The sequence below is a fragment of the Miniopterus schreibersii genome (assembly GCF_964146895.1).
Source record: "Miniopterus schreibersii genome assembly, chromosome: 10".
Classification (NCBI taxonomy): domain Eukaryota; kingdom Metazoa; phylum Chordata; class Mammalia; order Chiroptera; family Miniopteridae; genus Miniopterus; species Miniopterus schreibersii.
In genome coordinates, this window is record NC_138110.1 from 57,307,616 (window position 1) to 57,333,466 (window position 25,851).

Genomic DNA, 25,851 nt, shown 5'->3' on the forward strand with positions numbered 1-25,851 from the left:
CAGAATTCCACATTTAAAAAACCCAGGTCTTTTTCTTTTTTTTGTGAAGCACAGAGAGACATATTGTGGTTACAACTGAAATGCAATTCCTGGAGGAAATGTCTGTGCAGGCCTCGCCTTTGAAAGAAGCTCATAATCCCTAAAACATACACCACACACTTTCCCAAGGAACAAGGCTCCCCATGTTTAGGTCATTTCTGAACCTGAGCTCAGAGAAGTTAGCAAGGGTCTCTGGGTCAAGAGCTAGCGGGGAACTCCTGGAGAATGGTGGCATCTGCCCCACGGGCCTGTCAGGAACAGGTGTTGACAACCTCTCAGCTCCTGGTGTGGCTGATAGTCCCCAGCACCCACGGTGACTTCAGCTGTAGTCAACATCTGCTCCAAACAGCAGGAAATTCTAGGAAGAGATGGGAACGCTGTCATCATCTAGAAGCCCACCCCTTGTTGTGAGGTTGGGGCTGCTGGGTTGTTAGAAGAAAACTTGGGGAGAGAGCAGAGTGGGACCTGTCTGCTGACAGCAAGGCGGAGTGAGTGGGGGCACTCCGGGTCTCGCCTCTGGGGTCTACACATTATGACGCCTGAGGACCAGTCAGCAGCTTCCCTGGCAGCTGCTTCCTTCTCAGACAGGGAGACCCCCAGGCAGCTCTGGAGGCCTTCATTTGTCATCCTGGCCTCACGGCAGCTCAAAGGAGCCCTTATTCCAGTCAGGGCTGCAAAACCACTTCTCTTTGTGCCCTTCAGAATTTTCATAGGTGATGAAATTAAATTGTGCTGTGGAGTCTCTTTTTTTAAAGGATAAACTTGGTACAAGGTAGACAACATAGGAGATGTGTTCCCTCTGTTCTCTCATCTATTTTTCTATTAGCCTCATTAGTTTCCTAGCTAAATAATTGGGGGTTGATTAGACAATGGGAGTGAGGGAGAGAGGAATCTGGGTGATGGGGGATCTCCCATGAAAGTCATCGGCCAAGGTAAGGAGTGTAACAGGAGGTGATGGTTTGTTGCAGAATGACCAGCTTCGCTGGGACACGCTGGGGCCTCAGGGTGGCACGAAGGTGGCCGCTAAGCCTGAGTTGATGGAAGTGATCAGGGAGAGCCCACAGTGGGGGAAGGTAGAGGCCTGGGCAGGGCTCCTTCTGGGAAGGAAGGGGAAGCAGGTAGCAGCAAAAGAACTGTAAAGGCCCCAGTGAGAGGTGGCTGGAGAACAGGGAGGGGGGTCTTCGAAGCTAAGAGAAGAATGCTCCCAAGGACGGGGTAAAGAGTGTCCGGTGCTGGTGGGGGCCAGGCTGGGAGAAAGGCAAGCAGAGGCGGCCCATCTGGTATCTCCATTCACCAGACACTGACCAGGCTTCATACCCCACGGGCCTAGAGTGACCGATGCAAAGGCAGGCATGCAACACACGTCTCAATAATTAAATCAGCCAGCTCACAGAAGAGGCTCTGCACTGAGTGAGGTCCACTTTTACTAAGTGTCAGGTGTGAATGATGCAGCCAGCGGTTAAAAGCAGGGCCCTGGCCCTGGCCGGTGTGGCTCAGTTGGTTCAAAAGGTCACTGGTTCGAACCCCGGTTAGGGCACATGCCCAGGCTGAGGGTTCGATCCCTAGTCGGGGTGTGTACGGGAGGCAACCTATCCATGTTTCTCTTCCACATTGATGTTTCTCTCTTTCTCTATCTCCCTTCTCTCTCTAAAAAAAAAAAAAAAAAAATCAATAAAAAGGTATTAAAAAAAAAAAGCAGGGACCTGGCTTTGGGTCTGGACTTCCTTTAACAGCTATGTGGGGTTTCTTCTCCGCCCGCTTGTTCCGAGCACCCACCTCCCGGGGTTGTGGGAAGGGTAGGAAGAGCTTGGCAGGGGCTGCCAGAGAGCGCCTTTCCGCGCCAGGTTGCTGTTGTGGTGGAGGCTGGGTGAAGAGAGAGCTTTGGGACTCACCTGGTAAGAATGAAGCACGAGGTTGAAGAGCTGAATGCGGGCGGGCAGAGGGAGAGGGAATCCTTTCTGCAGCTTCTCTGTAACAGAGGTTCAGGTGAGGGTCAGGAGAGGCTGAGCTAGAGGCTGGGGAGGGGGCCCGAGAGAGCCAGGTGGGTGGCCTCGCATTCCCGCCCCGTCACCCAAGCTCAAGGCCGGGGCCTGTGCAGGACTCTTGACCACCATCACCCCCCTGAGGGTGATGGCACTGCCGGTGGACCCCAGGTCCGAGTAACAGCCAGGGGGCGCTGCTTGCACGGGTGTGGACGTGTGATGGGGGTATCTACGTGTGTGTGCAGGAAGCCCCCCAGTGTTTAGGATAAAATCAGAGGTGGGCGGTGGCCAGCCGCCAGCTCCTCCGACCCCATCCCATTCTGAACTGGAGCTCCGGGGGTATCTCACCTGGTCTCCTGGGTCATTATGAAGCTACATATGTCAAGGTGGGAGGATTAGTCAGACTCTATATAATACCCTGTTGTCTTCATTTATTAGTTTTAAATATTCTAGTCACATGTTATGTGGGCCTCTGTGTGTATCATTGCCCTGGCTATGCCAAGGTTAGTGGCAGGCCTGCCGGAGCCTTTACCAGTGTGGTGAGCATTAGACCTTAGCCGAGAGCCTTCTTCCCTGGCCTTCCTCCCAGAGTTGGAAAAAGACCAAGGGCTCTGACTTCAGAGGTGGGATGAAACCCAAGCTCCATTGCTCACCTGCTCTGTGACCTGGTCATTTAACTTCTCTGACCTCCTTCCATGAAAGTTGGAGATATTAATAATCCCCCATCTCATAAGGATTGGATGGGCACGTAATAAGAACTCCACCCACGTGGGTTCCCTCTTCTCCATGCCTCTTCTGGGTCAGATGCCATTTGAGGTCCATTTGAGGTGACCTCCGGTCAGCCCCCACAACTGGGGCCAGGTATTAGGTGGCTCTAAGAATTATTCCCACTACTTTTCCTAGGACTGAAAATCAGTCGTTTCTCCAAAGCTCCTTACCGTTAACCTTGGGAAGCACGGAAGTGGGCACCACATAGTTCATGACGGCCTGCAGCAATTCAACCTGGAAATCGGAGGGACGGGACCCCGTGAGGGCACTGAGGCATCGGCAGTCCTCCCTCTCCCGCCCTCCCGCGCAGGGCAACCTCACAGCTGGAAAGAGATGTGGGCCCTGCCGAGGGATGGGCCCACGTGTCGTGAAAACTCTGCAGCCCGATCGAGGCCACGGGAGTGATCTCTTTAACGCTAAAGGTTCCAGATGTAAAGCAAGTTCTAGACTGTGAGGTGCAAGGCAGAGGGGAGGATGGTCCGCAGATTGTATCTAAGTGTGAAACCCTTTGTGTGAGAAAATGCGTTATCTCAGGCACTGCCAGCTAGAGGGCACACTGCTCAACCTTTCCCAGGGCTCTTCAGCAATGTTCATCAAAAGCCTTAAAAATGCGTGTGCCTGGTGTGCTGCAGACATGCCTCTAAGGCATTTACCCCAAGGAAGTGACTAGGATGTGGGCAGAAACAGATGCAAGGATGCTCAGAGTGGTGACTATAACTGAAACAACGGACCACTCAGCAGTAAAGAAGAATGAAATTCTGCCGTTTTCGACAACATGGATGGCCCTGGAGGGTAAATAAGTCAGACAGAGAAAGATAAATACAGCAGGATTTCACTTATACCGGAATCTGAAACAAAACACACACAAAACAAAACCCCCAAATTATCAAAACAGCAAAAAAACATTCACAGAAACAGAGAGCAAACTGATGGTCGCCAGAGGGCAGGGAGATGGAGGGCTGGGGGGAAATGGTGAAGAGGGGGATAGTTACAGTGTGACAGCTCTGCACAGTGACAGGTGGGGACCAGACTTAGTGTGGTGAGCGCCTTGTAAGGCTATAAGTGTCAAATCACTGTGTTGCACACCTGAAAACTAATATAATATTGCATGTCAATTATACTGTAATAAAAATTTTTTTTTTTAAAAGCAACCTACATGTCCACATTTGGGGAATCATCTGGAGGACATGGTGGCCTTTGATGCTAGGAAACTATGCAGCTGCTATACATGATGTTGTAGAAATGTAATTATCATCACAGAGACACTCGTAATATTTTTTGAGTAAGGGAAAGCAGGCTGTAGAAACCACAGAATTCCATTTTGTTATTGAGTACGCATAGCAAAAGGTCAGGAAGGGTATACTCCAAATTATTAACTAATGGGGGAATTAGGAAACAGCTTTTCTTTTCTTCCTTTTGTAAACCTGCAGGTTCTGATTGTCTATAATGTATATGTTTTGCTTTTGCAATGATAAAACTTCAACAGTAATGTAACACCCTCAGGAGTGTTGCGGCAGTGGTGACATTTACAGCTTGTAATTATGTACATTTTTGTTTCTGGAACAGCTGAGCTTCCCTTCCCAGGCTGTAATTCTCTGGCTCATCAAATGTGGGGCGCTTCTTCCCATAAATCTAGGAACTTAACATTTCTATTTTCTGCAGAAGCAGAAGTTGGTTACTCACTGAGTTATCACACTCCCAGAGCCCTGGCAGCAGTAAATCTGTGAAAAAACAGTGAGGTAGCTTTGGGTCCTTTTGTTTCTTGTAATCTCATCAGATGGAAATGGCTGGTTGGCGTTCCATCAGATTTGAAGGGGACTTTGGGGTAGTCTGACTTTGGGGTTGGGTGGCTTACAAGGCCCCCATTTGTTGGGGACCTAGGGGGCCTTTCAGAGATCCAAGGAAATGTTCTCCTGGGGTTCACCAGGGGGCTACATGGGGTCAGGCGCTGTGGACAGAATCAGCATGTGGTGGCTTCTCATGGGAGTAACAAGGGTGATGCTCACTCAGGGAGGCTACTGAAGAGCATTTGAGCTCCTCTTATGTGGACAACTCACCACCAGTGTCTTTCCTGGGTGAGGGAGGCAGGGGTGAGTCTACTTAATGATGGTCGGGGACCCTGGGTAGTAAAATCATCTACCTGGGCTGGTGAGAACCCTGTTCCTCTCCCTCCCGCCTGCCCTTCTCTGTCTCAGTGACTTTGCCATTCACCCAGCTGCTCAAACCAAAAATCAAGGTGTCATTCTTCAATGCCCTTTCCCTCACCCCACCCATCATACCTCTCAAGTTCTGTCTAATCTTACTTCCAAAGTATATGTCCCCAATCTATCATCTTTCTCTTTCTTCCTGGCCTAGTCTTAGCCCCATCATCTCTCACACAGACAAATGCACTCGCCTCCCCACTGATTTACGTGGTCTAACCTTGTCCCTCATAATCCATTCCCCTAATCCCAGCCAGGGGCATCTTTCATAAAGGTATAAATCAGATCATGCTGCTCTGTATGAAACAGTTCATCGCTTCTCACTGCCCTTCATACACCATCTACTCTAGCCCAGAAGGCCCGGGGCCAGCCTCAGGGCCTTTGCCCCTGCTATCCCCTCTGCCTGTGGCAGATCTTCCCCTTGTGGCTCCCTCAGACCAGATATCACCTCCTCAGAGAGGCTTTCTGTGATCACACTGTCTAACCCTCAGCCTTCCCAACACTGTCTACCCCACTTCCATTTTGTTTTTCATAGCACTGATCTTGACCTAAATAATCTTCATTTCTTATAGTCTGTTTTCCCACTAGGATGTAAGATTCTAGAAGGGGTTGTTTCCCCATCTTCTTCATGAGCATATCTCAACACCTAGAGCAGCCCCTGCCACATAGCAGGTGCTCAACAAAGTAATTCACTTGTTCATTCAACAAACATTTATTGAGCAGACTTTCCATACCAGGTCATGTGCATTTAATCCCATTTAAACCTCACAGCATTAATTCAAGTGGGAAGGATCGCCCCTGACTTGTGGGGAAGGGCTGAAGTTCAGAAAGAGGAAGTGACTTGCCCAAGGCCCACAGTGAGGAGGCAAGGAGCCGATTCCAGCAGGTCTCTCTGCCACAGAGCCCCTCCCATCATTACCTCGCATGCAAATTGTATGCAAATAACCAGTGGCCTCCTGAAATGATGCCAGGAGCCCAGTGGCCTTCAGGACCATTATCTCAAGATCAGGGGAAGGAAGGAGCCACCAGTGGCCTCAGACTCACCGAGAAGGGGCCGATGTCTGAGTGCCTCAGTTGCAGGAGCAGCCTGTGGGGAGGGGAGGGGAGCTGAGACAGTGCCTGACTCTGTGGGAGTTCAGTTACTGGGGAGAAAGGGCCCGCTCTGGTGAGCGCTGCCTGGTTCTCCCACCCAGTGTTCATCCCCCTTCCCCTGGGCACAGCCCCCTGACTTTTCCTTCGGGGAAATCGCCCATTCTCTACACTGCTAGTGCTGAGCCAGAGGTGGGCCGGCCAGGGGGCAGATTCCACATGCTTTGCCCTGGCCATTGCTTCAGGAATGGACCTGCGGCTCACGATTGGCCCAATAAGAGTTGGTCTCAGGACTTCTGCTGAAAATATTGGGAATGAGGTGTTCTTTTTTCTCCAGGAAAATTAGGGAGCTGCTGGTGAGCATTTCTGTCACCACTTGGTGACGGCCTTCTAGAAAAGGAAGCCAGCATAGGGGATAGCAGAGCCAAGAGATGGAGAGGGTCAGAGCCCCAAGGACATAATTTAAGCACCTGGATCCACCCTTGCCTGAAAACCTTGGACTTTTCAATTACCTGAGCCAATAAACTATCTCCTCTTCACAGGCTTTCTGGCATTTTAAACGTGATCTCAGAGAAAGGGAGAAATAAATGGCTGTTTACTGAACCCCTATCCTTCACTGTGTTGAATACTTTGTCCCGCTGAATTCCTGTAACTCCCCAAGAGGCAAGGGCCATCACACTCCCATGTTACAGATGAGAAACGGGCACTCAGAGAGGTCAAACAGCCTGCCCAAGGCCACGGAGCTAACAGTGAGCAAAGCAGGATTTCTAGTAGTAAGTCCCCCTGTTGCCAAAGCTTTTGTTGTCTCCAGGATGCCCTACGAAGCTTGGAAACTCGCTCTTGTCCACCAAGGCTTAGGTGCCCCGGACTCCCGGCCTGTGGCTTCTCAACCCCACCCCGCACATTTCAGAGTCTGCGCTCAGCCGTCACGCAGCTGTGTCCTTTCCGGCTCCTCTGCTTGAGAGGCCCACGGGTGTTTCAAGGAAAATTAAATCCACACTTTCCCAAAGCAGTAACACCTCTCAAAAGGACGTCACAAGAAATGAGCAGCATGGGAGCCTCAAGGGTCGACGTCAAGGTTACGGGGGACAGCCCGGTGCCAGGGAGAAGGCGGACCGGGCAGGGGCGTGGGCCAAGGCAGGTGACTTGTGAATGGACCGAGAAGTAGATGCCAGGCCTAGATGTTGGGGCCACCGCATCTGCTCTCTCCAAGTGTCTCCCCCTCTTTTTCTGTGTCTCACCTAAGTCCCTCTTCCCTCCTTTTGCGTGTGTCTGTCCTTCTCTGAGACTCCCTCTTAACGTGTCTGTCCATCCGCCTGCCTGTCTCTCTTGCTCTCACTCTGTCTTGTTTTCTCGATGTCTCTTCCTTTCCTCTGTGTGTCTCTCTCTGAATGTCTCTCTGTCTCTGTGTCTGTCTCTTTCTCTGTCTCTCCCCCAATTTCTGCGTTTCTCTTTTTCCGAGTGTCCCTTTCTCTTTCCCCCTTGTTTACTGGGCACTCGTTTTATCCCTGGAAGGGTTCCAAACACTCGAACACATATTAATGCCTCATTTCAACCTCACGATGATACTGTTGGCAAAGAACAATTCCTGAGCTTATTTTGCAGCCAGGGACACTGAAGTCTGGAGAGTTTGCTGCTCACCGCGGAGAGCTGCGCTTCGAATGAGGGCACCTCAGCGTCACACTGCCACGGCCTCCGCCAGGATGCAAACCTGGCACAGGATCCTGGCGCCTCCCTCGGGGGGCGGACAAAGTCCCAAGGATGGGGGTGAAGACGCTGAAGTGGGTTTTCCAAATGCCAAGGAAGGTGGGGGGTACGGGGGGCTGGGGCTGCTGTGGCTCCGTGTGGAGCGGCATCAGCTGGCACTGCCCAGCCATGAGTGGCCCACGACAGAGAGGTGGCCTGGGACGTGGGACTTTCAGCGCCCAAACTGGGACACTCCTGGCAAACTGAGATGGTTGGTGTGGCCTTGGGCAAGTCACTTCATCTCTGAGTGTTAGTTTCATTGTCTGCAGAATGGGAACTTTGTACCCTCTGCAAGCTGTTCGAGGCTTCACTGTGCCAGGTGAATGGAAAAAACCGACATGGTCCTCGGCACGTCGTAAGGTCATTGCTAGCCCACCGACACCACGACTGAGTGTGCAGCTCCCTGTCCGTCCCCACAGGTTCACTTACTTGTCCAAGCTGAGCTCTCCGACAAGCCTGTCAGACATGGCACCGACCTCCACAGAAAGGTTCGTGTTCTGCAAAGCAACGACCCAGGAGGTGACGTCCTGACCCAGGGCCTGGGGCTCTGGAAGGCCTCCAAGGCTGGGAGGGTCAGTCTGGGGAGGGGGTGTAGTCTTCCTTTTGCTTCCAGCTTGTTGGTGAGTCCTGGACTGTGGACCAAGTACCATTTTCTCCCCTGCTTCCGAGTCAGTATCAGACTCCCAGGCTACTTGTGAGTCAGGCCATGGGGCGGGAGTCTAGGCCAGCCCCATTCCCACAGCCATTTATTCATTTATTCACTCAACGAACATTCAGTGATGGAAAACCGAGGTTCCCGCCTCAGCTTCCCTGCCTGCTGCCTGTGTGACCTTGGATGACCCTGCCAGGACCCATTTAATCTGCAGAGAGGGGAAAATGGGTCTCAACCCGAGACTGGGCAGACCTGCCTGAGGCCTGTGAGCACCTCCAGGGGGGGGAGAAAGTCTGGCCTTCACTCCTAATGGCCTGAGTGGGTGCCACCAAATGTTCATGGAGTGACACCGTGGCCAAATGAAGGAACACACAAAGGAACAGCAGAGTAAAAACAAGGATAAGTGAATGAACAGTACACAGAAGCATAATTAAAGGACTGAAGATACGGGAGAGTGAATCAGAAACAGTACACACATGTCGAGCCAACGACGGAACGAATGACTGACTGAATGAGTGCCTGTAGGGGCCCAAGGCAGTCAGTGTAATGGCTCTGGTCTCAGGCCCTGAAGCTACACAGTCCAGGTTTGAATCCGGGCAGGAGTCACACTGACCCCGAGGGCAGTGCTCTCGGCCCTGTCCGGGGCTCCCCATCCGCCCACACCCTGGAGCAGCTTACCAGGTCCAGCAGGAAGAGAGGGGCCAAGGAGGAGTTCGGGAGGACAGCAAAGGCCTGGGCCTCCAGGGCAGGAGCGCAGGCAAGGCCGGTGGGGGACACGGTGAGGTGCGGTGGGGAGGAGACCCTGATGTGGAGCTGCATGCTCATGTTGGGGAACATCTTGGCCACCTGCAGCCCCCAGTGGGGACAACCAACAAAAGGGACAATTTTATTTAAATGTCTCTAAATCCTATCTTGTCCTGGCCCTGCATAATCACTTCCCATTGCATTTTGACTAAATCCTAAAGACTGCATGAACTGGTAGCTGACACCCTGCCAACCTCACTCTATACACCTCCCAGTGCCAGCCACATGGGACTCCTGTTCCACAAATATGACCTGCTATTTCCCTAAGACCCTTTGCACTCTCTGTTCCCTCTCCTTAAATGCTTGTCCCTCCCTAAATGCTTGTCTTTCCTAGCTTGGCTCTTTCCCTTCCCTCAGGTCTTAGTTCAAATGCCAATTCCTCAGAAAGCAGTGGTGGCTTCAAGGGGGAATGAAGCAGCTTTGGCGACACTCCATCTCTGCTTGCCTCCAATCCTCCCCCAGGTAAACTCATAGTCTGAGTAAATATATGATTGTTATGCAGACAATTCCTCAGGCCACCTTATCAGTCACACCTCCTCCACACCAGTGCCTCCTGTATAAAATGTTCTGAGGTATGACCACTGAAGAGGCTGTTAAGGGCTGAATGATTGTGTCCCCCCCAAATTCATATATTGAAGTCCTAACCTCCCTTGTGGCAGTATTTGGAGATGGGGCCCTAAGGAAGTAATTACATTGAATGAGGTCATAAGGGTGGGGCCCTGATCCTATAAGATTAATGTCCTCATAAGAAGAGACACCTGAGAGCTCACTCTCTCTATAAGTGCTCACAGGAAAGGCCATCTGAGGACACAGCAAGAAGGCAGCCATCTACCAGCCAGGAAGAAAGTCTTCATCAAAGACCGAATCAGCTGCCACTTTGACCTTGGACCAGAACTGTGAGAGGTAAATTTCCGATGCTTAAGCCACCCAGTCTGTGGCATTTGGTTATGGTAACCTGAGCTGACTGAAACAGAGGCTTTCCTGGCCGCCTTGTCTAACGTGAACTCATCAACTTGTTGGCTTCATTTATAGCAGTCTGGATTTCTTTTTTTGTTGTTTTGGGTGTCTGGATAAAAATTTTCTCTCTTCACTGGACTGGAGCCCCAGGAGGGCAGGGATGTGGTCTGTTGCTGGGCCCCCAGCACACGGCCACTCTCACACCTGAGCACCTGACCGCTGGGAGCCTTTCTCTAGGGCTGGGCTGTGCAAAGCTACTGCCCCCCTCTCAGGCTGCACTGCCTCTGGATCTGGAGGGTGGGTCCCCTCAGGCCACTCAGCAGAGCCCTGTCCTCCCAGCACCCCCAGGCTGCCTCATGAGCTGACTATGGGGGGCAGGCCTCTTCTTACCTGGGGGATTAGGGTTCCAAAGAATTTGGTTGTCAGTCGGAACTTGGATTTCTTTGGAATCTGTAGCAGGAGAAGACGAGAAAAGGATTCTGGGGGATTATGTTATAGGTTGGGGGGCAAATTCCGCATGAGGGATGAGAGACTGAATATAGAAACAGACAAAGGCCAGACCACATATGACAAGGGCACACTGACCCACACTTCTGCAGCAATCAACCAGACAGTCGGGACATGCTCCGTGACTGCCAGCCTCCCAATTGTTTTTGCCCCCCAAAAAGTCAAATCTGCTTCTAAACCAATCACATAGGATGCCCAGCTCCTATTACCCCACATCCGGCTTCCCATCCGACAACCTCCCTAAGCGCTCCCCTGAAGCCCTCTCTTTTTCTCACTAGAAACACCTCCTGCCTGTCTGAGTCTTTGCCAAGTACAAGTGATGGTGGCGGACCCCCTTGCCCTGAAGAGTTCTCATTCGGGTGGTCTTCATTTATTTCCCCAGTGGGCAGGGGGGGCTCAGCATCCCTGTGGGACCTCTACGGAGACGGAGCATATGGCGTCCCTTCCAGGAGCGGTGCAGGCGAAACCCCACTCGGTTGGTGAGCGGGTTGGAATCAGGTTGCACCTACACTCTGCAGAGGATGGTCATCTCCTCATTTTACAGATGGGTAAACTGAGTCCTAGAGCGGGACTCAGCCGTGAATATACAGAGACAAGGAGCAGGATGGCAATGATGGGGGTTTGATGCTGAGACTGGATTACAGGGCCTGCCTTACGGCAAGTCTCGGTCAGTGCTGGCTGCTCCTTGGAGTCCTCACTGCGGACGTCCTCCCTGGGGCCTGCGCTGAGCGCTGCCCACGCATTCGTCCCTGTTAACCCTCATGGCCCTGCGCAGGTAGACACTGTTATTGGTGTTTTACAGCTGAGAAAACAGACTCTGAGAGGCCGAGTAACTGGCCAAAGATGACCCAGCTGGGAAAGACGGGGCCGACTAATGTTCGAACTCAGGCCTGGCTGGCCCTAGAGTCCTGACCTTGACCCCCCGTGTGAACAGCCGCAAATCCACACCCACCCCCTGCCCGGCCTTACCATGCTGTCCCTGAGGACCAGGTTCAGGGCCCCAGCCTGCTGGTACACAAGCGCAGCCGTGTTGAAGAAATAGTCGGAGAGGCCCAGGTACACCATGTGGTCGTGGTCGGTGGGGAAAGCCAGCGCGGGCGGGGCGAAGGGCGGGGGGCTGCGGTGCGCCAGGCTGAAGAACTCCCCCTGCGGTGGAGGCCAGAGTGAGCCTGAGCGGCCTTCAGGATTTATAGATAATTCACCATGTTCATTCCAGGAGAAAACGGGCCGAGGACGCCAACCATGCGCTCGCAGAGGAGAAAGCCATGGTGGGAACCCAACAGCAGCACCAGGCTCTCCTGGGGCTGGGCCCACGTGCTCCCCCCCCCCCCCCCCCCCCCCGTGGGGCAGGCGCTCTGCTCGGTGGGCAGGGCGGGCCCTCAAGCACGGGGTGGGGGGCGACCGGCCAGGTCGCTCAGGGCAGCGGCAGGGCCGCGAATGGAACCCGGGCACCCAGGCTCCGGCAGCACGCGCTCGAGCAGCCCACCGGCTCTGCCTCAACCTTGCTGGGAAGCACAAAAATTCTACTAAAAGAGCAACGGGTTCTCTTTGTTTTTTCATTTATCAAATTAGCAGTGATTTTAAAGAAAGAGGTGAACCGTTGTGAGTATATTTGTACTTTAAACCCATACTACCCAATTTTGGTAAACGCGTTCCCAGGCTTAGAGAATATATGTTTATATGTTTCTGAAGAGCAATGTAGCAACACACTGCAAAAGCAGTGAATTTAGCTAAAAAACACTAACGCTGAGTTATAAAGAAGCAAATTGTAGATGGATACATATGGTAAGATACTCTTTATGCAAAATTTAAAGATCTATAAAACACACTATGTAAGAATTACTGACACACATAGATAAGGAGTTAAAGTATAAAAGCACAGGCAAGAAGGACCCACACCGGCATCACCCGTGTTTTACCTCGGGGTGGGGGGTGGGAGGGTTTGGAGAGGGGGCCAAGGGGGTCTCAGCTATTTATTTCTACAATGTTTCATTTTTTTAGGAATCAGAGACAAATATGACAAAATGGTAACATTTCTTAAATCTGGGCGGTGAGTACACGAGGGTGTATAATATTCTCTGTACCGATGAATCATTTCATCATTGAAAATTAACAACCACGACACCCATATTAGAGATTACCATGTGACTCCCAACAGTAAGATGGACCAGACAGTAAGACGGACCTAGGTATCAACGAGCACTCATCTCTAAGACATGCCCTTAAGTGAAAGAAGCAGGTGGGCATGCGGTGTGGAGCCATTCCGGGAAACGGGTCATCAGGAAGGTCTAGATGGGTTTTCAGGTATGTATATTCCAAAGCTCAGAACCGGGAAACTGGGGGTTACCCCCCACCCCCACCCCAGGGCTCACAGTCATTACCTCTGGGCAGGGGCCTGGGGGGGTGCTTGGGGGTAGTAAACAGGACCTTTTCATCCCTCATTCACTACAGATAATTATGTGCCCTCTAAGTCCTGTATCCCGTTGCATTACTTAGATTTCTAAAAATGTACTATTTGGTCCAGCAATTTCACTTCTAGGAAATATTCAAGGATGGGCAAGGATCCAGCCATAAGGATGTCCCCAGCAGCTCTGGTTAGGTTTGTGGGGAAAAATGGAAAGAGCCCAAATGTCCCAGGAAGGGGCACTGTCCTATCATAAGCTGTCCACTGAGAGACACAACAGCCAGGAAGAGGGCTGCCCACAGGAGGGCATCACCGCCAGACGTTCACTGTTCTGTTTTTCAAAAGCTGTAGAACAGTAGGTCCAACACGACTCATGTGAAAATATGTGTGAATTTATTTCTATGTCTCTATATGTGGTTTTGCTGTGTAGTTGTTTCTGCATCTTTTATGCGTGCGTGCGTGTGTGTGTGTGTGTGTGTGTGTGTGTGTGTCCTTGTGTCCTGGTATAGTCAAGGATTGGAGTGCTGGAGGGATCTAACTCGTGTGTCAACAGTGCATATCTCTGAGTTGTAATATTTGGGTAATCTCTCTCTCTCTCCTTCCCTCCCTTCCTATTTATTTCTCTCTCCTCTTAATTTTTTACATCAAATGTGTTTTAGAACAAACAAGTAAAGAGCAAACAAACAGGCCAATGGCCGATTGGGGAGGGAGGGAGTGGGGCCCACTCCAGCTGGGGTGCTCAGGGAAGGCTCCTCTGGGAGCCACATCCCAGCACAGACCCACCTGGAGTGTAAGGAGTCAGAGGGGAGGGAAAGGAGTTCAGGCAGAGGGACTGGATAAGACCCAGCCCTGAGGAAGGAGCAAACCTGACGTGTCGAGGACGCACAAGGCCGGTGTGTCTGGTCGGAGGGTGGTGAGGGAAAGGAGCATGAAATGGAATTCCATCCGTCCATCCATGCATCCATCCAATAAATATTTATTAAACACTTACTATATGCCAAGCACAGTTCTAGGTGCTGTACATACAGTAAAGAACAAAGCAGTCACAGACCCTTCTCATTCAATCCAAGCGAGTGACTGTGTGTGTGTTTATACGTGCATGTTAGTAATAAATGCTGCTGAGACAAATGAAACAAGATATGGGGCAAGAGGAGGAAGCTATTTCAGTGACAGCGGTCTGAGAAGGCATCTCCGGGAAGAGGGGATATTTGAGTAAAGACCTGAAGGAAGGAAGGGAGAGCTGATGTGAGTATCTGGGCGAGCGCCTCCTCGGCAGGAGGAGCGGCAAGTGCAAAGGTCCTGGGGATAAGGCAGGCAGAGGGCCTTTCAGAAATGACAGGGAGACCAGTGTGACGGGAGCAGGGAGAAGATCTGGATGCAGGGTTGTTGAGGACAGAGAGGCGGGAGGTGGAGTGTTTGCACGATTTGTTTCCCAGGATGATGGGGAGCCCCAGGGGTGAGGATACATGATTCTCGGTGTAAGTCTCACCTTCAGCTGCCCATCCAGGGTCTCGGTCGTGGCTGTCGGAGGTGCCAACAGTGAGTAATCAATCCCGGCCACGTTATCTATCTTGGCTGTCACTAGAAGGAAAGAAGTTGGACCGTGAGCTGGCTCCCCATGGCAGCATCTTTGGGGCCTTTGATGCAGAGTCAGCAGCCCCTAAAGTTGAATTAAGAACTGCAGTGCTAGTTCCATTTCCATCTCCTCCAAGGAGTCCACCCTGAGCTCCCTTTAAAGGAAAATGAGCCCATGCCCCACATTCACAAACATCATCTCCCCGCTTCTTCCAACAGCCCCCAGATGAGGCAAAACCACAGGGTCAAGGAGCAGAGAGAACTGGGCCGAATCAGACTCTATATGACCTTGGACATGTCCCGTTGCTTCCCTGAGTCACTTTTTGTCAATTGTTAAAGGGGGTGATATCCGTGGCTCACGGGTGCTGGAGGAGAGAGTGAGAAGAAAGTGTGTGTCCGATTCCCTGTGCATGGCAGGGCTCAAAAGCCAGGAGGCATCAGCATTAGCAGTGATAATCCAGGCTGAGCTGAGGCTGGCTCGGGTCTGAATGGTTTCTCTGTTTCCCAGCAGGAATCAATACAAATTAAATAAAATCGGTCCCTCCTTTAGCCCTTCCTTCCCGTGTTTCAGGCTCTGAAATGGCAGCTTGTCCAAGATGGTGCAGCTGGTGAGTGATGGAGCTGGGACTCAAAACCAACATATTTTTCCTGCCTGGCGAGGCCAAACCTTGGACACCGCAACTGCACTGAACATCCCCTGGAGGGGCTCTGCCCCTGGGGTGGGTGGTGCCCGGAGGGAGGCAGTGCATTACCAGCGGGCGTAAACCAGTGTCTGCTGTGCAAGGCTTCCCAGGGAGGGAGTCCAGGTAGAAGTTTGGGGCACAGACTCTCTATTAAGAAAACCTGTATTTGGATCCTTCTTTAGCTTCTTACTGGGTTTATGACCGTGGGCAAGTCACTGCTCCTCTCTGAGTTGTCCCAGTTTCCCCGTGGTAAAACTGGGAGAATACATGAGCTTAGTGGGGTGAAGACAAGAAGAGACAGTTCTACTAGATGCAAGGTACAGAGTGAGCACTCGGCCAGGGAGTCCTCCCCCACCTGCTGTGGCTCTTCACAGTTTGCCAAGCACTTGGGGATGGAGAGAATTGTCTCCATTTTAAAGATAAGGAAACTGAGGCCCAGAGAGGCAAAATGATCAGCCTCAGATCTCAGGCCAGTTATGTGCGTCTGGCCTCAGAGAGCTGAGGGCATTTGGTTGTTTGGGCCCTGCAGCGGTAGGCAAATAAGTGGGTGTGGGCTGCTTTTCCACCTCACTTCTGGACCTGCCACAGGACCTGGCCCAATAGGGATCCAATGCCAGCTGCCATTTGAAAATAATCTGTTCTACCCCTTCACACCCCGGCCCAGGCCCACCTGACTCCATCACACTCTCCCTGTCTCCCTACCCTTCTCTCCCTTCTATCCCAGTCTCCTTGACCCCATCTAGCACTCACCTGGCATTGTCTGGAAAAAAGGTTTCAGCTTGGAAGACACAGAACTGGTCACTACCTGGCAGATCTGGGGATAACAAAAGAAGTGATCAGTAAGGACTTCCCATGGAGTAAAATGTTCTTTGGGAATAATGATCCAGACACGTCTTGCTTTCCTGGAATGTTTCCTTGAAAATCATGTAACCTAATTAAGTTTCCCTTTTCTCTTTGGCCACCAGGAAGCTCAGAGTCCAACATGTAGCTTGGAAATAGTAATTGTATATGACTGGGTGACCTGCATGTCTGCATTTTATTGCCTACTTGAGTGTGGAACTTTCCTATTGGGTATTTATGTTTTCTATTTTTTAATGTGGAACTAAAACAAGAGGTGGTCAGTGATCAGCCTTTTCCTGACTGTGCTTCTGGGAGCAGGGGGCAGGCCCTCTGTTCAAGTCTGGGTGGGCACCCTTACCTTTGCTGGATATGGCCAGAGAAACCCTCCCCTCATACTATTACTTAATTACACAGACAGCTGAACCCTGGGTCTGCCAGGCTGGTGGGTAAGCACACCACCTGCATGACCTCAGTAATCCTTACAACAGCTTGCTGAAGAAGGTATTAGGGGCCCCATTTTACAGATGCTGAAACTGAGGTTCAGAAAGGTCAAGTAATTTGCTCAAGTTTATATGCCTAGTCCAGTCCTAGAGCCAGAATTAAAACCCAGAAACTCTGACTCTAAAGCCATTGCATGATCCAGTTATACATTTTGACAACCATGAATTGATTTAAAGAAAAACAAACAAAAACTTTTGATACTGTCTTCAGATAAATGACCTCATTTGGTTGATTTCTCCCTACCCACATTATCAGTGCCTATGACTGGGAAACCAACGTCTCCTGCCTGGAAGACTGCACAGCCTCCTCAGTCTCCCCACAGCTCCTGCCCCTGCTCGTGGCCTCTCCAGCCATTCTCGGGGCAGTCAGAGCGATTGTTGTAGCACAGATCTGGCCAGGTCGCCCCCTGCCTGAAACTGTCAATGGCTCTCTAGTGCCCTGTGGAGAAAGCCCAAGCTTCCTTGGCTTGTGAGATCGGCTCAGGGGATTCCTGGAAGCTGATGGCTCATTAATGGAAAACCAGCCCAATGAATGGCCCCTTTTCTCCACTGAAGAAGTTGGCTGGGGGCAGGTGGGTTGGGGTGCAGGCAGGGTTGGAGGACTGGCCGGTGCCTGTCATTCATACCCGTTCCAGCCTCAGGGAATAGCTTGGCCACATCAACAATTGCACTTTTTCTGCGCTTCAGCCACACAGTGGGTTTGGGGAGGGGTGGCGACGGGGAGGAGGCCAGAAGGCTATGAGAAGAGAGGATCTGCGGGGGGGGGGGGGGGGGGGGCTGGCAGTTTCTCTGCGGGGACGAGTGGTGGGGGGAACAGAAGTGATCCAGGCCGGCGTGGCAGTTTGCTGTGGGTGTGTGACGCGACCTTTTCTCAGTCTCTCACTGGACTCCTCAGAAAAACAGACGTGCCTGACTGTTAGAGCTGGAGGTGTGCTTTCCAGGGGCTGGAAGGACTGCTGGGGGTCTGGGTGAGGGCAGAGGTGTCCAGTGATGCGTGAAGTGAGGGGACAGGAGGGCCCCTCCCGCTCTGACCGAAGGAGAATCGGAGCCCTGCCTACCTTGCTGCTCATGGTGTTTTGGAGCGAAGACTCGATTTTTTTGTGGAAGAGTTGGATCAGCCACCTGGAGAGTGACACGGGATGTGCATGAGGCTTCCCAGGTGTCCCTGAGCTGTCCTGGAAGGTTGCCTCATCTGGGAAGCCTTCCCTCCCTCCAAATAGGCACCCTGGTCCCTGGAATGAAACTGCACAGGCCCCATTAGACACCTCCCCCTGCGAGCACTGACCTGACCTGCTCATAAGGTTATTTCTCCAACACTGCACGGCCGGGCCCCTGCCTGTCTCAGCCTCCTTCCTGGCCTCCCCCGTCCCCTGCACCCCAGCCACACTGCTCTGCCGTATCCTCATGATCTGTGCTTCCTCCCACTCCAGGGCCTTTGCATGTGCTGTTCCCTCTGCTTAAAACACCCCCTGTCCCCAACAACGACCTCATTAACTCCTACTTACTCTTTTCATCTCAACTCAAATGTCATTTCGTCAAGAACGCACTGGCCAACCCCCAGACCAGGTCAGATCCTCCTGTTCCCTGGCTTTGCCCCACTCTGTACCCTTTTCCTTGGGTCGTATGTCCTTTTGAAATTCTTTGTGAGCTACTCATTAATGCAACGATCTGATTAATGTTTGTCTTCCCTACTGGGCCAGAGGCTTCAAGGGAACAGGGACTGTGTGGCTAAGAATCCGGGGCCAGATAATCTTGGGCTGAATCCCTTCTCAATAATCACTAGGTATGAAAACTCAGGTTATTTCCTGTCCTGTCAGAGCCCGGGTTGTCGCCCCTGAAAATGGACTAACCTCAGTGTCATTGTGTGGACTGAATGAGGTAATGCACGTGCTTAAAATAGTGCTGGGCACACAGTGAGCCTCCAATCTCGGTTAGCTACTGCTACATTGGTACTGGCCACTGATGTTTCTGGAGCCTGTTGCATAAGCCTGGTGCATAGGATTCATAGTAGATATTTGCTGACTGCTGGCTGGCTGCATGCCTGCAGCTTTGTGGTGAGGATCCTATAACTTAGTGCACATCCAGTGCTTAGCCCAGAGCCTGCGGCAATAGTGAGAGCTCAGTAAAGTCTGCTGAACGCATGTTGAATGAACAAGTGCCCCCTTTCCCCTCAAGGCAGGGACAGGTGTCTGCTCCATCTGAGGGCCTCTGTCTCCTCCCCTACACCTGAGGCTTCTAAACAAGGCCTGGCAGGGAGGTGGCACTCAGACGTGTTTCCTAAATACAGGGATGATTAGAACAGTTCTCCTTGATGTCCCTCCCGCTACCCACAGCCCCAGGAGGTCATACCCCAGGTGGCTGCCTGAGACGTGCACTTGGACGCTGTTAATGTGGTTGCTGCATTTGGAGCAGGTGAAGGTGGCATGACCTGAGGTGGGGTCACAGCTCAGCTTCAGACCAGCCGCAATGGAGATGCCCTCCACGCTCAGGTCAAAGTTGCCACTGGTTTTGCTGAAAGGAGACAAAGAGAGAAGCCTTGGAGCAAGCACTTTCTTCCCCCCCCTGCTATCTGAACTGCCTGCCAATGCTAGAAGGTAGGTTTTGCCGTTATTTCCACTCCAGGTGAGGAGATGGAGTTCAGAGAGGGAAGCAGTTTGCCCAAGGTCACACAGCAGCTGAGTGAAAGATCCAGGAGTCCAGCCTGAAGTTGTAACCCATGTCCGCCTGGCAGAACCTTGCTCTCACCCAGGGCTTCAGCCTCGGCCCATGCTGCATGACTTGGGGAGTCTTTCTTCCCCTCTCAGCTTCAGTTTCCTCATCCAGACCCTGCACCAGGAGTGGGACACCAGCTTTGCCGTTAAAAAGCTGGTGGTTTGGTTGTTTGGGGGTCAATGACTTTAGTTAATGAATGCCCTTGTTCATTAGTGGGATTCATAACTCCTCCCTAGGGACTGAAATGAGTTTTGGATAAGACAGTAGTCGTGAATGTAATTTGTCAACTCTTCTATAATGTAATTAAGTATTACTATTTGTGTGTGTGTGTGTGTGTGTGTGTGTGTGTGTGATCAGTAAGTGAAACGACAGATACAAGAGAGCCTAACTGACGACCTAAGCCATTCATGCTGCAGGGAGCAGACAGACCCAGTGGTCCCTGTAAGGGAGGGCAGATTCACACCTTTCTTCTCACCAAAGTGCCTCCTCCATTTTCTCCCTGAATTCCCCACAAAGGAGAGAAATTGCTAAAGTGGTTGGTCAGTCCAAGCCACTATCCCTAGTGGCCCAATATTTAGATCCAGGGTATAGTTTGGATGATTTGTCCTAAATGTTTACCCCTCCCTGCATCCATACCCTCGCCATTGCCTATGTGGGGGCCGGGGGTTCATTTTCATGCTCTTGACCTTGGGTATGGCCATGTGACTTGCTTTGGTTAATGGCATATGAGTAGAAGTGACTGTGGACCAGTTCTGCGTCTAGACTTTAAGGGGACCTGTGTTTCCTGTTGCCTGTTTTATACGCCTGCCATCACCAAGAACATGCTCTGGGTGGCCCACTGGTCCTGAGAAGAGAAAGAGATACAAGTAGTGAAGAGCCACCTCAGCTAAGTCCAACCTAGATGGAGGAGCCCAAGCAAACACATAGATGTGCAAGTGATACTATATGACTTGTTTTAAGGCACTGAGTTGGGATGTTTGTTACACAGAAATAGCTGACTGATAAAGGGGTAAATTAAGGGTCTCAGCCTTCCATCCTAAGCCACGTGTGCTAACTCAGCCTTGCCAGTGTCCTGCACTGAGACAAGGGCAAATGCTCAGTTACTAACCAAGGGTTATGCTGAATCATCTGTGAAAAATTCCCCCAGGAACCCTGTGGGGACAAGTGGTAATGAGCAAGGCAAAAACTTGGCCTTCCTGAGATCCTGATTCTCATCCCTTCCAAGTATCACCAAGAGCTTACCCATACACTCAAAAACCCCAGGCTTGGGAACCCACATGAAATTCTTGCGTGCCTTCCATTTTCCGCTGATCTTGGCATTGGCATTTGTCACGGAGAGAGCAAGGCCCTCATTGGGCAACAGTCTTATCTGGGAACTGGGAAGCTGAACTCCACGGATAACCAAGCTGCGAAGAAGAAATGTTCGGTTAGCTTTCTGGGGGCCCACCCAAGGGCTCAGCCAGGGGTTAATGGAGACTTCTCCTTCCCACCCAAGCCCCGCACCCCATCCATTCCAGGACACCTGGGAAGCTATGAGAGCAGCCTTGGGAACCCCAGCTAGGCTTTGAAGTCAGACAAATTTGCATCTCAATCCTGCTCTTAAATTTACTATTTTGTAACCCCAGGCAGGTCCCTGAATCATCCTGAGCCTCTGGTTTTCCTAATTTGTAAAACGGGCACAATAACTGCTCTAATGCAAGGGGTATGACAATCAGTACAGATAATGTTATCCCAAAGGGGTGAAAAATGTCTGTTTTTTTCCCACTATTGTAGCAAAACCTGCTGTGCCAGACACATAGTAGATTCCCAGCTATATCTGTTGAGTGAATAGGAGTATTAAATTCCCTACAGAACACTTATGGGTCTCCCACCCAGCACCTACACCCCCTATTGTGTTCACAGAATTGCCGTTTAACTTTTCCACACTGCTCCAGAGAAAGTTGACTTTGTCTCCATCTTGGGGGGGGGGGGCTTCTGATTTAGGCATGAGCGAATTAGCATATTCTATTTTCCTGACCACAGCGATTGGTTCAGGAGTCTGTACATAACTTAAGATGAACCAATCAGAGAATCTTAGGGGTGTTGCTTGAGTTGCAAGGAGAAGATGCTCCCCTTCCATAGGACTTGCAGTGCTGAGGAGGTGCTGATGGCATCTTGCCTCTTGGAGGAGACACCGTGCCTGGGAATTAGACTTCCCCAAGGAAGGGGCACTGAGAGGTGACAAGAGAGAAACAGGATCCAGTGACACCTGAGCCTGCCTCAAGCTGAACCTGAAGCTAGACTACTCCAGGGACATCTCAGTCATGTGGGCCAATAATTCCTGCTCAGGTCATTTGGATTAGGTTTTCTGTCCTTGAGCCCCAACTCCTCCAAATCCTAATTGATATATGGGCCTAGCACAGAGTCTTGGGGTTCATGACACATCCCTCAGGGAGTCATGGTGAGTGCCTGAAAGGCAGTTTTTGTGGTGGAAGCTTGGGGATTGTATCTCCTTGGGCCGGAGTAAACACTAGCTTTGGGATCCTAACCTTTCTGAGTTTAGGAGTTTGTGGCTCTGTGATTCTAGGCTTTGGTGGCCCCAGAACACTACAAAGTTCTGCATACTGACGATTGCGCTTGACAAGCCTCACCTGTAGAAGTTATAATCACCTTTCCCCAAATACTTGATCTTAAAGCTTCCTGAGAAAGAGGGAAGTTCCATCTTCTCCAGCTCCTCCTGCAGCCGGGCCACTCCCTGCTGGCGGACTGAGGGGAGAGAGCAGGGGTAACTGTCAGAGGCATAACCCGGGACCTGGACTGGCAGCCCAGGGCAGGCCTTGGGCCCTCTCCCCTGGCCCTTGCAAGACAGTGGGATTGGAAATGTCTAATGCTCAGGTTTCCTGTAAAGGTCCCGGTAGTAAATGTTTTTGGCTCTTGGGTCATACTGTCATTGTCACAACCACTCATCTCTGCTATTATTGCCCCAAAGCAGCCACAGCCAATATGTAGATGAATGGGTATGGCTGTGTTCCAATAAAACTTTATGAATGCTGAAATTTCAATTTTGTACAATTTTCACATGTTGTGAGATACTCTTCTTTTGTTTTTTTTTTAACTGTTTAAAAATGTAAAAACTGCTTTTAGTTCTTGGGCTGTACAAAAACATACAGTGGCCAGATTTGGCCTGCAGGCTGTGGTTTGCCAACCTCTGGTCTAAAATATCACCCCCAGAACACCGAGTTAGGCATGCTATGGGTATTTATTGCACACCTACTCTGTGCCCAGCTCTGTGCTAGGCCCTCACAGATACTCCATCTCTCTGGCTTTTGGACTGTGTCTCCACAGGACCTTTGCATGTGCCAGTCCTGTTGCTTGGTCAAAGAACCAATTAAAAGGCAATGTTACCTGAGAAGGCGTAATTTGTAAAATGAGGGATGCAAGGCTTTGTGTTTTCCAAGAGTCAGTTAGGAAGTTAATAGTAATAATAATAATAATAATGATAATAAACATTTATCAATCTCTTACTCTATGCCAGGCACTATTCTGGGCCCTGTACATGTATTAAGTTACTGAATCTGAACAATCCTAAGATGTGGGTCCATTGCCACCCCCAATTCTCAGATGAGGAAGTTGAAATTCAGGAAAGTGACCACACAGCTGACAAGTAATGGAAGTAGGATTTGAATCCAGGCCTTCTGGTCCCAGAGCCCACACCCTGAGGTCAAAAGTAAACAACACATATATTGTCACTGCCTGGAGGGGAGAGAAAATGTGGGCTGGACGGGATCTGTGGGTCAGCAGAAACCAGGCCTTGAAAGGTCAGGACATCTGAGGGAACTGGGGAACCACTGAATAGTGTAGGTAAGGAGAGAGACACAAGCAGATTTGCTGCATTTCGGGAAACCCACTATGGTTGCCATGCGAGCAGAAGGGGAAACTGAGGCTCCTCTGACAGAACAAGAAGACTTCTGGGTTTCAAGGCTGAGCCCAAGCCTCTGCTCCTGGCAAACCTTCAGGGCCACTCCCGCACTGTTCAGAGAAGGGCCATACTCCTTTTCCCTTGGGATTCAGAGGTGTCCTCCCTGGGCTGGGGTGGGAATTCAGGGATGACAGACCAGGTCCCCCTGAGTCCTGTCCTGATGCCACAGGAGGTGCACTAGGGGCTGAGGTTCTGCCTTCTCCTTGGTCTGCTCTCCGCTCTTCTGCACTTCACGGCTCTGCCACTTGGGAGCAGCATCGAGCACCCCAAGCAGCCGCATCAGACAACACCGGCGCTCAAACCCAGGCGGCCCCCTGGCCTAGCCAGTCAGTACCTTCTCCAAGTTCTCAGTCTGCTCATCGGTAAATGTCGCTAGTAATGTCGGGGCAGAGATGCTGATCATACTCTGTCAACCAAGATCGCAAAAGGGGGGAGGACACCTAATAAGAATAGGACCTTAGTTGTTTAATGATTGTTCACCTTACTAGCTATAGATACGTTTTCCTACAGACCCTGGGAAACTGGGGGATGTAATGCAAGAAGAAAAACAGAGCAGTAAAAGGATAAGAGCTGGCAGGTCCTTGGGGCCTGGGTGGGTCCACTGCTCAGAAAAGAAAATGCAGTTTGAGAACAGACAAAGGATAGGATGCACTTTGATTTGTTTGCTGTGTCTGGAGCCTCAACCCTCTCCAGGAAGGCTGACTGTTCTCAGATCCCAGGAACTGGCAGAACTAGGTTTTAACACCATTGAAAATGGACCACCTTGTAATCCGCGGACTTCCAAGACCCTGGAAGGAGACGCACAGACCACAGACCCTGCAGCCATTCTCATCTCCCCCTCCCCCCCTCTCCCTTGCATGCAGCCCTGTAGAACCAGCTAGGTAATAAGAGAAGGGCAGAGCAGATTTTATGTGGACAATCCCACTTCTCTCCCATTTGCTGGCAATAATGGAATAAATGCTCACATTTGATTCAATCTTGTCCTTGCTTAATTGGCTGAAGTTGCGACAGGCAGCCCAGACCCACTGTCTGGTTTCAGTAACAGTACGTCCCGCCCAGGGATGACGTGAGGATGGCATGAGATGGTGTGTGTAAAGCTCCTAGCACAGATCTGAGAGGGTCAGCAGGAGCTGCTTCCTGCCCCACACTCCTTTATCTGAGGCTAGATGAGTGGACCGGGGGACCTCCTCTGGGTCACCCAGATGGGTAGTGTGCACAGTATGGCCACCAAGGCCCTGCCCTGGGGGAACCATTAAGAAGAGCCCTCCTTATTCTCCCCCTGTCCCCCCTCCCCCTGCCCCCTCAGCCTCCTCACTGCCTGAGCTCTGCCCATACTGAAGACTGAGCCAGTCATCTCAAGGCAAATGACAGGGCTGAGAACAAGCTTGGGAAGAAAGTGAAGGGCCTAGAAGCTGAGTTGAGGTTTGGGTAGAGGAAGGGAGGGTACCAGGGGGACCCTTGGGGACCCGGGTATTGGACTTGGAGTCCTCCAGGCCCGGGACTCCAGGCCCAGTAATGCCACTTCCCAGCCCTGTGATCTAGGGCAATTCTCCTTGCCTCAGTTTCTTCATATGTAAGATGGGGTGAAGGGCTTACTTTGAGGAGCTGTGAGGATGCCATGCACTAGAGTTAAAGGGCTACACACAGCAGGTGCTCAATAAATGCTCCTCAGGGGTGGGAGAGGTGGGAAGACAGGCCTACCGTACTCCAGGCCCTTCTGCGTGATCCTGACCACGACGCCGGGGTTGGTGGCCTCTGTCACAGCTGTGCCCAGGGCAACCAGCAAGACCATGGTTGCCCACCTCTGTGTGCTGTCAGGGCCCCCGGCCATATCTTCTTCCTCCAGAGCTGGCAAAGCTGCGAGTCCTGGCAAGGAGCTAGGGACTATAAAGGAGCCGGCTGGGAGGGGAACGTTACATTCTAGTGTGACTTGGGAAACACAAGTTACACTAGAATGGGGAAAGGAGGAAGGAACTGGGTGGGGGCGGGAGAGGGGGAGGACGGCTGCCTGCGGTTCCCCACCTACAGCTGCCCACTGGTCCCCACTGCTTCCCCACCGAGGTTGGGGCCACAACCCCAGAGGCAGCCACAAGTGGAGTCTGGGAGGTGTGTGGTGTGTGTATGTGTGTGTGTGGTGTATGTGATGTGTATGTGGTATGTGTGTGTGTATGGTGTATGTGTGTTTGTGTGTGTATGTAAGTTGGGAACCTTTGGCTCTGGGCAACATTCCCCTCCCAAAGCACCCCCTTCCCCTCTCCGAGCCCCCACCCAAAGCCCTTCATTTAAGGACTTCTTGGAAGCTGGGTGGAGTGTACATCAGGGTTCATTATATTTTTCCTTTTCTCCTGACCTATTGAGGTCTAATTGACATATATAATAAAATTATATACATTTAAAGTATGTATATACAACATGTTTTTTAAAAAAGATTCTG

The 25,851-nt window shown here is 51.3% G+C and overlaps 1 protein-coding gene across 2 annotated transcripts; it reads right to left on the reverse strand.

Moving 5' to 3' along the window:
• On the reverse strand, window positions 1–25,338 carry BPI (bactericidal permeability increasing protein). Of its 2 annotated transcripts, XM_081148813.1 has the most exons (15): window positions 25,119–25,338; window positions 22,090–22,204; window positions 20,737–20,865; window positions 19,097–19,258; window positions 17,806–17,869; window positions 16,158–16,221; window positions 14,639–14,730; window positions 11,715–11,891; window positions 10,629–10,688; window positions 9,156–9,323; window positions 8,255–8,322; window positions 6,035–6,077; window positions 2,960–3,023; window positions 1,932–2,008; window positions 1–397 (listed from the first exon to the last, which is right to left on the reverse strand). In XM_081148813.1, the coding sequence occupies exons 1-15, from the start codon at window positions 25,246–25,248 to the stop codon at window positions 359–361; spliced, it is 1,452 nt and encodes a 483-aa protein (XP_081004939.1). In that variant the 5' UTR covers window positions 25,249–25,338; the 3' UTR covers window positions 1–358. The 2 variants fall into 2 exon arrangements, with proteins under 2 accessions (XP_081004939.1, XP_081004940.1); XM_081148814.1 differs by lacking the exon at window positions 9,156–9,323 and having other exon boundaries at window positions 25,119–25,320.
• Between the last annotated feature and the right edge of the window lie 513 nt (window positions 25,339–25,851).

Excerpts from the sequence above, each read along its gene's own strand:
- BPI (XM_081148813.1), bottom strand. The coding sequence starts at position 25,248 with ATGGCCGGGGGCCCTGACAGCACACAGAGGTGGGCAACCATGGTCTTG. Across the intron at positions 20,866-22,089 it reads GGTGATTATAACTTCTACAG|CTTGGTTATCCGTGGAGTTC; the intron begins GTGAGGCTTGTC and ends TCTTCTTCGCAG. Across the intron at positions 10,689-11,714 it reads TGGTCCTCAGGGACAGCATG|ATTCCAAAGAAATCCAAGTT; the intron begins GTAAGGCCGGGC and ends CTCCTGCTACAG.